The sequence below is a fragment of the Capricornis sumatraensis genome, chromosome 17 (assembly GCF_032405125.1).
Source record: "Capricornis sumatraensis isolate serow.1 chromosome 17, serow.2, whole genome shotgun sequence".
NCBI classification, from domain to species: domain Eukaryota; kingdom Metazoa; phylum Chordata; class Mammalia; order Artiodactyla; family Bovidae; genus Capricornis; species Capricornis sumatraensis.
In genome coordinates, this window is record NC_091085.1 from 76,394,565 (window position 1) to 76,407,744 (window position 13,180).

General features: G+C 41.0%; 2 protein-coding genes across 10 annotated transcripts in view; one reads left to right on the forward strand and one right to left on the reverse strand.

The window, feature by feature from the left end:
• Positions 1-10,644, reverse strand: part of MORC2 (MORC family CW-type zinc finger 2) — a 42,106-nt gene extending 31,462 nt beyond the window's left edge. For 8 of the 9 annotated variants that reach the window (XM_068989464.1, XM_068989462.1, XM_068989463.1 and 5 more), the window contains exons 1-3: positions 9,891-10,644; positions 3,177-3,230; positions 1,141-1,175 (exon numbers count right to left, since the gene is read on the reverse strand). In XM_068989464.1, the coding sequence (XP_068845565.1) occupies positions 1,141-1,175; positions 3,177-3,230; positions 9,891-9,958 (157 nt within the window). In that variant the 5' untranslated portion in view covers positions 9,959-10,644. The remainder of the gene's footprint in view (positions 1-1,140; positions 1,176-3,176; positions 3,231-9,890) is intronic. The other variant, XM_068989456.1, reaches the window with a different exon arrangement.
• Positions 10,499-11,898, forward strand: TUG1 (taurine up-regulated 1). The gene is made up of 4 exons (XM_068989634.1): positions 10,499-10,520; positions 10,735-10,996; positions 11,097-11,224; positions 11,441-11,898. The coding sequence occupies exons 1-4, from the start codon at positions 10,499-10,501 to the stop codon at positions 11,896-11,898; spliced, it is 870 nt and encodes a 289-aa protein (XP_068845735.1).
• The last annotated feature ends 1,282 nt before the right edge of the window (positions 11,899-13,180 follow it).

Genomic DNA, 13,180 nt, shown 5'->3' on the forward strand with positions numbered 1-13,180 from the left:
AAATCAGAAAAGGAGTAGGTCAAGGCTGTATACTGTCACCCTGCTTATTTAACTTATATGCAGAGTATATCATGAGAAACGCTAGACTCAGTGAAGCACAAGCTGGAATCAAGATTGCTGGGAGAAATATCAATAACCTCAGATATGCAGATGACACCACACTTATGGCAGAAAGTGAAGAACTAAAGAGCCTCTTGATAAAAGTGAAAGAGTAGAGTGAAAAAGTTGGCTTAAAACTCAACATTCAGAAAACTAAGATCATGGATGGCATCCAGTCCCATCACTTCATGGGAAATAGATGGGGAAACAGTGGAAACAGTGAGAGACTTTATTTTGGGGGGCTCCAAAATCACCGCAGATGGGTGACTGCAGCCATGAAATTAAAAGACGCTTGCTCCTTAGAAGAAAAGTTATGACCAACCTAGACAGCATAAAGCAGAGACATTACTTTACCAACAAAGGTCCATCTAGTCAAAACTATGGTTTTTCCAGTAGTCATGTATGGATGTGAGAGCTGGACTATAAAGGAAGCTGAGCGTCGAAGAACTGATGCTTTTGAACTGTGGTGTTGGAGAAGACTCTTGAGAGTCCCTTCGACTGCAAAGAGATCCAACCAGTCCATCCTAAAGGAAATCAGTCCTGAATATTCATTGGAAGGACTGATGACAAAGCTGAAAAGCCAATACTTTGGCCACCTGATGTGAAGAGCTGATTCATTTGAAAAGACCCTGATGCTGGGAAAGACTGAAGGTGGGAGGAGAAGGGGGAGACAAAGCATAAGATGGCTGGATGTCATCACCAACTCAATGGACATGAGTTTGAGTAAACTCCAGGAGCTGGTGATGGAGGGAGGCCTGGTGTGCTGCAGTCCATGGGGTTGCAAAGAGTCAGACATGACTGAGCAACTGAACTGAACTGACTGATAGATCTGGGTACCTCGTAGTAGTTCCCTTAGTACCGATATTCTTGATTTCTATTTCACACCTCATCAGGGCTACCCTGTTCTGCCTAATACCTGGAGTAATCAGGTTGTCTACCCAGACTCCAGAAACCAGTTATCTCCCACTCATTTATTTTTAGGCACAACAGTAAATTCTTCTGGGAACTGGGCATGAGGAGGAAGACTGGTATCTGTCTTACCTGCATAAATATCAATTCTTGTGGCATCAGCATCTCTGCAAAGTTGGGAAAAAAATGAATATTCAAATGAGAATATGAAGTATAACCATCAAGATGCACAGTATTGAGTGGGATACATACTATTTTGAATCTATTTTCAGGAAATCATAAAAGAAATTCTATATACATTAAAGATATACTTTTACATTTGGTAACACACTTTTCCTTATATGTCTGTGAAACACCTCTGGAGCTTCAAATTATTTAAAACCACCGCAAGATACACAGGGTCTGCATACACTTTTTTAAATAAAAATTTCACAGTGAAAACAGCTAGAGGATAAATAAGAACACTCCTTTACACACTAATTGACTCCAATCACTCGTTTGACTGCAATCATAAACAATGTTCCAATATCTCATCCGCTGTTCTTCCTCACCAAGATTTGAGAAAAAAAGGAAAACAATACTCTGCCACAAAGCCTAAGAAAATCAGGTCTTATAGTATACACACTACCGTCAGTACACTGACTCGTGAGCCCATAATTTTATCCTCCCTAAACCTGAAAGAAGTTTGGGGCACCCCATTAGGCTCCAGTCAACAGCTGAAATGAAGGCTCAGTCATCAGTGAAGTCTTCCATAAAGGCTTGAAAGTCATCTAGCCCAATTCTGCCAACTGCAGGCAAAGAAAATGAGGCGCTGAGTTTCACTGCTTTTAAATGCAAAATCCACTCAAATCCATACAACTCTACAGGTACTTATTCCCCAAAACATAAAAAAACATTTCAAAAATAGAAGAGATTGGCAAAGTATGTGTATGAGCAGGAACATACACTCCCAGGCAATCTCCAGTTCATCATATAATATATAAAAAAGCAGCCTGCCAAAACCCACTGTAGTATCACTAAACAAGTGGCAAATTCAAACACAGTTCCATCAAGCTACAACATTTTTAAATATAAAAATTATGAGTCAACCAGGATTGAAACAATTGAAAAACACTGATCTACAGTATAGACATAGGTAGACACAATTACCATTATGTCATTAACTAGAGATCTGTTTAGAAAGTACTTTTGTCAACTCTTATCTTCTCCTTCATTAGTCATATTGGTCAATAAACACCATGTCTGAATTTTACATTTGCATTCAGAAATCTGTGATATAATTACAGGCAGGTTTTTGATTAGGGACTTCACTATCCCTGAACCAACCCAAACTTCTCAGTCTTGCACAGTAACATTTAGAGGCTTATATCACTAAGAACTCATTATAACACTGTGCTGAAGAAGGATTTCTTCCAAGCACAGTTGTTAACAATGGAAGATGCTCTGATCAACTAGTCTCATCTGACAACAAAATACCCTCACTCCTTAGTATCCGCAGGGGACTGGTTTCAAGACCACCAAGGACCACAATATCTGCAGATGCTCAACTGCCTTCTATAAAATTGTGTAGTACTTGCATATAATCTATGCACATCCTCCTGTTTACTCCAATCATCTCTATGTTACTTATGATAACTAACACTATGTAAATGCTATGTAAATAGTTGCAAGCCAACAGCAAACTCAAGTTTTGCCTTTGGAACCTTCTGGAACTTTTCCAATACTTTCAATCTGTGGTTCCTTGAATCCACAGATGCAGAACCTGCAGATACAGAGGGCTGACTGGACATTTTGGGAAGACACAGAACTCTGAAATAATTTCAAAGACATTAGATGGTTTACTGTCCTGGTAGCACAAATTAAAACACAGTCTATCCTAGTAATTAGATCCCTCAGTTTTTCTCTTAATTCCCTGTGTTTCACAACAATCATCTTGTTCTAATACAGAGGGAAGGTAGCTTTGGAGGTTGTAAGTTCACTATTTTTAGTCTGCAACATAGAAATGAATGGATTATCAACCAATGTGCTATTTAAAGTGCTTTTTTGGGTAAGATGCCTCCTAGGAGTGAGTCACACATGCAAAAGAACTACCTTCCTCCCAAGTCTTCAGAGATCACAAAAACCCAAAAAGTTTTCAAGAACAGACTGCACACCTGAAGACTACATACCTTGCATTATCAACTAGTTCAGCAAGAGCACCAAACAAGAATTCATGAGTGGTTCTGAAATGATAAACATTAAGAATCAGCAAAAGAAATTATGAAGTAAGCTATAGTTCCTAATAAAATGTTAAGGTTATAAAATATTTAAAAGGTTTTTTGGAGAAAAAACTAAAATTGCTACTTGCATCAATTTACACTATTCAAGTTTTAAACTTCTCCACAATTCAAGTCTTTCTAGAGCTCAGATGTACTGGTGCTAAAGCAATGTTTTTCACTATTCATATTCTACCTGGAAAAATATCTATATTTTATTTATCATTGCCTTTACCGGCTGTCAGTTTCTGCATATCTCTAACAACACTCAATGGAGAACTCATTACCATTTAGCTTTAGCAATACCTTTTGTGATGATTTACTGGTGAAAAACCATTCCGTCTTGTGCAATTTATATGAAAAAAATGCTCCACTTGAAGGTGGGGAGAAAGGAGAAAATAATCCAGTTTTTGATGCTCCCTGATTTTGGGTAAAACCAAAACTTTCTCCACATAAAGGAATCCCTAATACTCTTGAACAACCCCTTCCTAAGAAGAAAAAGGTTTGGTGTGGTCTCCTAGGATCCTTGCTCAAGTCAGTCCCTTCCAGAAGGATAGCCAATGGTCATCTTCTCCTCTAGGAGGCTGCTCAAAATTTAGGTAGGATAAATTCACAATTACCATATTCACAGCACAATAAAGATGGTATTTATGCATGTTTTCCTCTATTTACACCTTTAATTTGTGCTATTTCCCGTAACAGTCCTCATTAGATAGAAAACTAGATGCATTAACCTAGAACCACCTGGAAATTTTTTTTTTCTGGCCCTGTGGTGCCAACATGGATCTTAGTTCCCTGACAAGGATCAAACCCGTGCCCTCTTCAATGGAAGAGCAGTCTTAACCACTGGACTGCCAGGGAAATAATGAAACTCTTACTTTCGTAAGCATTAATCCACATAATATATTACTATCATAATGTAAAAAAAAAAAACATATTATTCCAGTTAATTTTTTTGTATACAAAGTTTCAGTCAATAAAGTGAAAATTTCTATATATATTTAGAATATACCAATATTAAATAGCCAGCATCTAGGATGTGTGAGTACTTACTGTATTGTTCAAAACAAATTGTAAAACACTTGTTTATAAAATAAATACCCAAAACTCAACTGTCCAGGAACAGTTTTTTCCTCAAATAAATCTTCAAATGTTTATAAATGCAATTTTTTAAATTAAAACTACTAGTCCTTGGAATTTTAGGAAGAACATTTTCCCATGAGAACAGTGAATACATCTGTTGCTGATCCAAATGAAGAACCATGTTTTAACAAAAAGTAGAAATTTAATCTCCAATTTCCCTGAAAAGACCTCAAATTCCTCTAAATCTAATTCTTAATTATTTTACATGAAATAAAAAAATTTTAGCAAGGAAAAAACCTGCATAAAACATCCATATCTTTAATTATTCAAAAAATTTTGTCTCCAAAATTATCACCCTAAATTCTTCAAATTATCTACTGAAGAAACAAAAAATTTTCTGCATGTTACTCCATGTATTAAATTGGGAGAAATGAGCTGGAAGATTAAATAAACTGATTTGCTGAAAGTAATACAAGTTAAAAGTAAAAACTAGTATTTGCTCTAAAGCTTTCATTTTCCTGTCTTTGTAGTGACTAAGTAACTTATGAAGTGAATTAGTTTTCTATACATTTAAAAAATTTCTGAAGGTTAAAATGTAAAATAACAAATTCCACTGCAATACTTCTCATTTCCTTGAATTCAAGCAATCTCAGAAATAAGCTCCTAGGGTAGGGGTGGAGGACACGAGAATACAATCTGAAACTACAATTTGTGTGTAGAAATAAAGGAAGAATGAAGTATCTGGCCTATGGTAGTGACAGTGGTGAATATGAATAATCTGGAAAACTAATTCTGATACCTCTGCCATCCAGGCAAAGAAATAAAAAAAAAAATCAGATATAGCAATGGCTTCTCACAAAACCTATTTTTGTCACTTCACATGAAAATTAAAGGCATTCAGAATCCAGTAAGATCTCAAAAAGGAAAGGACAAAGCACTTCTGGCTAAGTTTTCACTGTTTTCTACACAATTAGAAAACTGCTTTGTATATTTAGAATCTAAAAACATTCCAAATGTCTTTGTTGTTCCACACAGTATCAATGCTGTTCCACAAAACGGATTTCAATGTATCTTTAAATGTAGCTAAGTGAAGTGAAGTGAAGTCACTCAGTCGTGCCCGACTCTTTGCGACCCCATGGACAGTAGCCTGCACCAAGCTCTTCCGTCCATGGGGTTTTCAAGGCAAGAGGACTGGAGTGGGTTGCCATTTCCTTCTCCAGGGAATCTTTCCAACCCAGGGATCGAACCCAGGTCTCTCACATTGTAGACAGACGCTTTACCGTCTGAACCACCAGGGAAGAGTCTTAAGTGTAGCTAAGGGGTGCTTTTATGATAGGCATTGACACATCATAAAAGGGGCCTTTTGCGACAACTGTTGCTAAGGTCAGAGACACTCAGAATCTTCTCCAAACCTCCAACTGATCCTACTAATAAGTGCTAAAGTTCTAAATATCTCTCAAATCATAACCAAAAAAAAATAACGACTATAAAAGACCTTCCCTTTTTTTCAAATAATATTCAAAGAGATGCACTCATTGCTAGCAAGCAGTTTAGAGTTATTTATATAAGGATCAAAAGAAATCCTTTTCTTCACAGACCTAAAGATTCTTTACATGTAATCCAAGAAAGATCAACCATCTGGAAAAAGACAAAGATTTTTAACGAACTCTCACTCTCAACTGATTGTGGCTTTTATACCAATTGTGCCACAATCAAAATAGCTTTGCATCTCAGCATTTCCAATGACAAATTCAAGTGTAAATCTACTCATTATGTAAGGAAAACGGTCTATTTATATTCAGTCTGAATTTAAAGCAATAGAATATTTATAACCCCATCACACAGTGATAGGTTCTACTGAGTTCTTAGATACGCAGTCCAGAGTTAATTGCCTTAACTGCTAGAAAATAAAGCTGAAAAATTCCAGGGCAACCATTTTACATTCAAAGGCTTTAATATATTTAGTGTGAACCCATAGTTCAACAGGATTATAAATCACAAGAAATGTAAAGTTGAAAGCTTCCTCTACCTTCACTTCCGATATCAATAAAACAACTCTAAGATATCAAATGGCCGAGATAATAGGCTTTTAAATATGCCGACAATAGACATACACAGCAGGCATCTTACACATAAGCACCCTGCTCAATCCAACCACTTAGCGATACTGCAAACAGAGTGACTTAAGATATGTACCTTCTGCCAAAGGAAGAAGGCACCACTATTACTCCATCTTGAATCTGGCACCTAGACTGCTCATGGACTTTTCAGCAGCAGTCACAAAACCCACCACACCAAACAGCAGTAAAAGCATAAGCTATTTTTATTCAAAAATCCTAATTTCAATCATCTCGTATCACCAATGTGCAGTTAAAAGAAATTCACCTAAGACTTCCATGTTAGAATTTCCCAGACCTGCCTCAAATCCTAATGCTGATATAATAATCAAGTTAATGTAGAACAATACCAAAACAATTCCAAGCAGGTGTTTATTATCTTCAACAGATGCTCCAGAATTTATTAAAAATTAATCTGCCTAGCAAACATCAAGCTGCTATCACACTGACCAACTTTTGGTTTATGTGACCTAGTATTATAACTAGAACAAACAACTGTCACTATTTGATATTTACTATGAACTATGTGCAATCTAATTATCTTATAAATATTATTGTATACAATCCTCATAAACATTGTCAGATTAGTCCTGTTTTGTAAATGATGAAACTGAGGCTCAGATAAGTAGACCTACCCAAGAGCACAGCCAGGAAGCAGACAGAAGCCTGGCTGGCTCCCAAGCCCGTGCTGTTTTTACTGCATCACGCTGATTTCCACCCTTCTATTCTGGATTCTGCTAAATGGGTGCTAAGGAGTCATTTCTTCCACAATATACACCATGGCAATTTATAGATATCAGACACCCTAAAATGGTCTTGTGTTTTTTTAATTATAAAAAGGGAGAAGGAAAACCCTCCCTTCTCTGAAGGTTAACACCATACCACTTAACCCAGTGGACACATCTACCATCACTACCATTAACAAGTCACATTTTCTGAAAATTTTAAAATTTGTTTCCTCTAGAAATGAACTTCCAGTCAGGTCACAATAAAGGTCTTGAAACTGGTTACAAACCAAAAACTTATCTAGGTGTTCTGGGCTTCATATTTTCTTCTGGTAGAACTGGATACATTTAAAAGCAAACAACTTCTAAGGTCTGATCCAGATAATAAATTCCAGCGCTTCCAAAATGATACATCCAACTCTCAAAAACATTTATGGAAGCAAGTGGTTCCAGTTCAACACAGTAAGTCAAATTCCCAGAAAATTCTCCAATTTCAAACAAGAGACTTAACTGAGGTTCAATTCTTTCCCTTTGCTCTATTTTCAATAAGCCATAAAATAGCAACAGAAATGAAATACCCCAGAATTCTCAATTTAAGAGGTTCACTGAGATAAACTAAAATTTATCTCCTAGCCAGAATACTGGAGTGGGTAGGGAGGGGGTAGCCTTTCTCTTCTCCAGGGGATCTTCACAACCCAGGGATCAAACCCAGGGATCAAACCCAGGTCTCCCCAAATTGAAGGCGGATTCATTACCAGCTAAGCCACAAGGGAAACCCAATCTAAGATTGAAGACTTTCAAAATGGAAAGTAAACCTTCTGGCATATATACAAGGAAACAACCCTTTAAAGGTAAAACTGACTACAGCTGGTGTTGCCTAATGGTTAAAAGCACTAATTATGTGGCCAGAAAAATCTTACCGCTTTGAAGCGGTGCCTTGGTGCCTTGAAGCTGTGTAACCTCTGGCATGTAATAATCTTTGAACTTCAGTCCTCTCAAATGCAAAACAGGAATAATCCTTACTCTAGTAGGATTGCTAAAAAGATGATTTTTGACCATGTTTAAATGTGACTGGCAGAAGCCACAGTCCCTGGTAGCTCAGATGGTATGGCTCAGAGATGGTGAAGAATCTGCCTGCAATACAGGAGACCCAGGTTCCATCCCTGGGTTAGGAACATCCCCAGAAAAGGGAATGGCTACTACCCACTCCAGTATTCTTGCCTGGAGAATTCCACGGACAGAAGAGCCTGGTAGGCTACAGACCATTAACACTTTCACTTTTCACTATCATTTTATTATCAAATACAATCTTTGGGTAAGCTAAAACAAGAACCCAGAATCAAAAGTCTCCTTCAATGGTCTTCCAAGATGATCACATAGTCTGTCATCCCCAATTTACCCCTCACTCCAAAACTCAGAACTCAATTTATCAAACACAACCTGTGAACATCTAAGTGGCCTTCAACTGCTTGTTCTTAATGTGGCAGCTCAGATACAAACAAGGATACTAAAGGTTCTGCTCATGGCTATGTTACGAGCAAGATGGGTATAACTTTTGATCAGAGGCCTTATCTAGTTGGATTTCAGATTCATCAGGCTGCAACATGAAACTACACCTAGGTGACCTCTACAATCCCTACTCTAATACTCTAGTTCAGTAAGAACCTTCCTAAACAAAACCAGGCTCTCATTTGGCAATTCACTACTCAGAAAAATTTTATTTCCTTCATAGTTAAAACAGCAAAACAAAAAATTACAGACATTAGCACAAGTACGTGGTTCTTTTTTGTAAACGGTTATTGTATTATTGTACTATTACTTGACAACTAAAGTTACTGTACTATTACTTGAAAACTAGAGTCTATATTCTCAATCCTGAAGGTGGTTCTTCTGATCTCTGGACCATTCATTAAGCTGCTCAGCACTTCTCCAGTACTAAAATGAGAAACTTACCTTCATCTCAAAAATGCCAAATCAATGTACTAAAAGACTAAACAAGGATGCCCTCATTGCATCAACTCCAAGAAAGTGGGAGTAAGGATTAACCTTGAAATAGTCCAGATCAATGGAGTGATGGCAATCTCTTCACAAACTCAAAGAACTATGGACACAGCATTTATTTAATGATTTGTGAAACTTCGGGGGAAAGGCTATTTAAATCATGGATTTAATCAAGTTATCACTTCCTGCTTAATGTTAAAAACTATATTGGATGAGGACAAATTTCCCAGAAAAACAAAGCAAACTGTTTTCTAGGGGGAAAACTAACTTCTTCTCACAAGTTGTTATTTAAATGTCTTCATTCTTTTTTCCTTCTTAGAAAAAAAAGACTTGTTATTACCCAACTGTATTGGCTGTTGACACCAAGGACAAGAAGTTGAATAGAACAGTCCAATTTTTGGCGATCCAAGAAGAGTACTTGCTGGATTCCTATCAAACACTTGAATGAAACTCAATACACAGACTCCAAGGAATTAGTTTGCCTTCTATCAAATAAATTTTGATCCAGTAAAGGAAGATCATATTCTTCTGGATTAGCAACAAACATTTCACTGATCTCAGTTCTTCCTTACAGAGCTCAAGACTCCTCCAGTGACACATCCCAAAAAGTAAAAATGCGAGACTTCCTGGGAAAAAGACTTCCATATGAATATCGAGTAATGAGTTATCAGTGACCTCAGAGGCACCTACAGAATACTTACGAATTTGTGTGTAGATATTCAAAGGTTAGCTGAGCTCGATTCAGACTGCTGTAATTCGTGAAAGCCATGAGTGCGGTGATGTCTCTCCAGTTCTTTAACCACTAATTGGGAAATACAAGCTTACAATGGAATAGATTTTTCAGGACTCCTTCCAGTAAAGAGTTGGTAAATCTGTGCTCCTCAGTTAACAAAACTGTCTAGTTATCCACCTAAAATATATTCGAAAAGACGTCTAAAACAAAAACTGATTTCTTCCTTAAATTTTTTTATCCTCTCAATGACTACGATGTAATACTTTGGAATAAACTACGTCATAAATCTGTAGTCTTAAGGAACATTAGCATGAATTTGCGATAATTCACTGAGTGGAATGTGGTTCGTCCTAGAGTAGCTGATACTGGAGTTGGCGATTTAATTACTGCTCCATCTTCACGTTCTTCCGAGTTGTTTGTTGTTGTTTCTCTAAATTTCCTATGAGGAAATTCACCAATCCGGAAACTTACCAATCCGGAAGTCTAGCAACTTCAGTCATAAAACTGGATAGCCACGCATGTCTTCGCCATCAATGATCCCAGGATCCTTAAATAAGCCCCAGAGTGGCGATCACGATGTTGCTCAAGTGCATATGGCGTTAGTTCCGGCTTCACCACCTACCAACTGAAAGATTTCCTAAGCGCTGAAGACCGATTTCCGTTTTCAAAGCCCAGATCAAACCTAGCTTGCTGTGCGCCCCAATTTCCTCAGGGTAGTGAGTCAAATTACCTCACAGTGGCCCACTACGTCGCCACAGAATTGACCCACCCAATCAACTCAGGCGGGCCGCGCCCCTCCCCCTTTCCCTCAGACAGCGGCCTCAGCCTCTCAGGCCCTCCCTGGGCCTCGGTCCCGTGGTCTCCTCCTCACGGAGACAAGTTAGTCCCAGTTTTCAAGGCCCGGATCGAGGGCAGTGGCGAGAGCACCACCCGACCGGGCGTTGCCCGGCGCTCACAGCTGCCTTTGTCCCTCCCCACGGAATTGGAACCCAATAACCGCAGGGCGCTCTTGGAACCATGTGCTGCCGCCACCTCCGCGTCCGCCGCCGCCGCCGCGAGACCAGCCGCCCTCGCGCCGCGCTAGATGAGATGGTGACAGGACTCAGCACTACAAAATTCGGCGTCTAACGCTGCTCCGCCACTGCCGCCACCGCCACCTCTTTGTCTCCGCCAGTGCACACAAGCCGGGCCGCCTCGCGCACTCCCCGACGCCCCAAGTCCCCGAGGCCTCCGCGGCGCATTCCGCCAATCACAGAGCCGCAGCTCCTCCCGCCCCCGCCCTGATGCGACGCCTACTGATTGGTGGGTAGCGTGTCTCCACGTGACCGGATTTTGTTGCCGGGCCCGCCCCTGTCACGTGAGTGCGCGGGCCTCTCTTCCTGCTTTCTTGACCCTCTCCGCCATTTAAAGAAACAGTACCGGGGGCGGGCCGAGCGACGCAGCCGGGACGGCAGCTGCAGCGCGGACCGGAGGAGCCATCTTGTCTCGTCGCCGGGGAGTCAGGCCCCTAACTCAAAGAAGCCCTGGCGCGCCCTCCCCCCCTTCCCGGTCTGGTAGGGCGAAGGAGCGGGCGCGCGGTCGATCGAGCGATCGGTTGGCGGCTCTTTCTCCTGCTCTGGCATCCAGCTCTTGGGGCGCAGGCCCGGCCGCCGCGGCGCGCGCCCGGTGGCCGTTGGCGCTCGCGCCGCGTCTTTCTTCTCGTACGCAGAACTCGGGCGGCGGCCTATGCGTTTGCGATTCGACGAGGAGTCGTCCGGGTGGTTGGCGGCGGCGGGCAGCTGCTCCGCCCCGCTCCCGGGGAGGCGGCGGCGGCGGGATTTGGCGCGGCCGGGGAAGCTGGGGTGGCCGGGGCCGGCCTGGAGGCCTGGCGCCACCCTTCGGGGCCTGCAAGGACCCAGTTGGGGGGGCAGGAGGGAGCCGGGGGATGGTTGGTGGTGGGCTTTCTACTTTGCCTTTTCCTCCTTATGCCGCCTTAGTGAGGGGCGGGAGCTTTGGCGGCAGCTCCGGGGTGGAGAAGCGAGCTCCGGAGTCGGAAGAGCTGTGTTTGCTTCCGGGCCTCGCCACCAGCTGGCCGAGTGACCTTAGGCAAGTCACTCAGTAATTTGTCTGCGCCTCAGTTTCCTCCTCTATCAACGTTTGTGGGATTGAAAGCGCTTTGTAAACCATAAAGCGTCGGTGGATGAAAGGAATGATTATTGTTCGTTATGGTTGGCTTTTTTTTTTTCTTTTTTTTGGAGTTGTAAGAAAACTTAGAAATCCCCAATCCTTGGATATTGAACCTGGAAACATTGGATTGGAGATGGAGATCCCCAGACTCCCTGAAATTGTGTGCAGAAGTTAGTGGGAATATGCAATTTAGGGAAATGAGAATCCATCGCCAGCAAGTTTTCAGAGGGGGCTGTGACCCGGAAGAGTTAAGAACCACAGTTCCTTTGCCACAAGGAGGAAACTGAGGCTTAGATGTCATTTGGGACCCGTCACAACCAAGCTGAAGCCCCTGTTGAATCCCTGGGATATGTGAGCTGTTCTGTGCATAGTGGATATTCGGGGTAACAACACTCCACTGCTTGGCTTCTGTTCTGAGTCCTTTCACTATGGGTTGCCTGAAAGGCGGCTGATGCTTATGGTACAGTAACACCCAGTATAAAGCAGCTGAAACTAGGAGTGGATGTGTTCTCTAATGTCAAGAAGCCTATTCAGTCTTTGGCCCAACAACTTTTTATTTTCTGGTGCCTGACTACCTTTCTGACTCTCTCACTGATTATTTTCCATGACCATCGTTGCCATCCGTTACTTGCTCTTGTTTTACATTCTTAGCTCCGTGTGGTTGGTAGTGAGCAGGCTTCTTTTTAAATGGTGCTGCCAAGTCCAGCTAATTAATGGTGCAGGTGGGTTTTTAGCAAGCTGTCTCACATGTAATTCCTGAAGATGTTTGTTTTTATTAATTGAAATTGACATTCTCTGAGAAGTTTTGTTAGAACTTTTTCTGAACCTCAAAGTCAGTAGTTTGGAAGCGTTTCAAACCTTAACCTTCCTCCCCGCCTGCTTTGTATTCTCTTTGCTTGCAAGTGTGTTACTAAGATGGCCAAAATGCCAGTTTTTGCTTCTTTGTTAATCGTCAGCTGCTTTTTATCAGATTCCAGGCCATTGTCCAGCAAACACTATAGAAATGTTTGAACACTTGGATTTCAAACATTTTCGTTTTGTGGAGTGGTGCTTACCGTGGTACAGCTCTAAGTAAGCAAATGCAAACACACC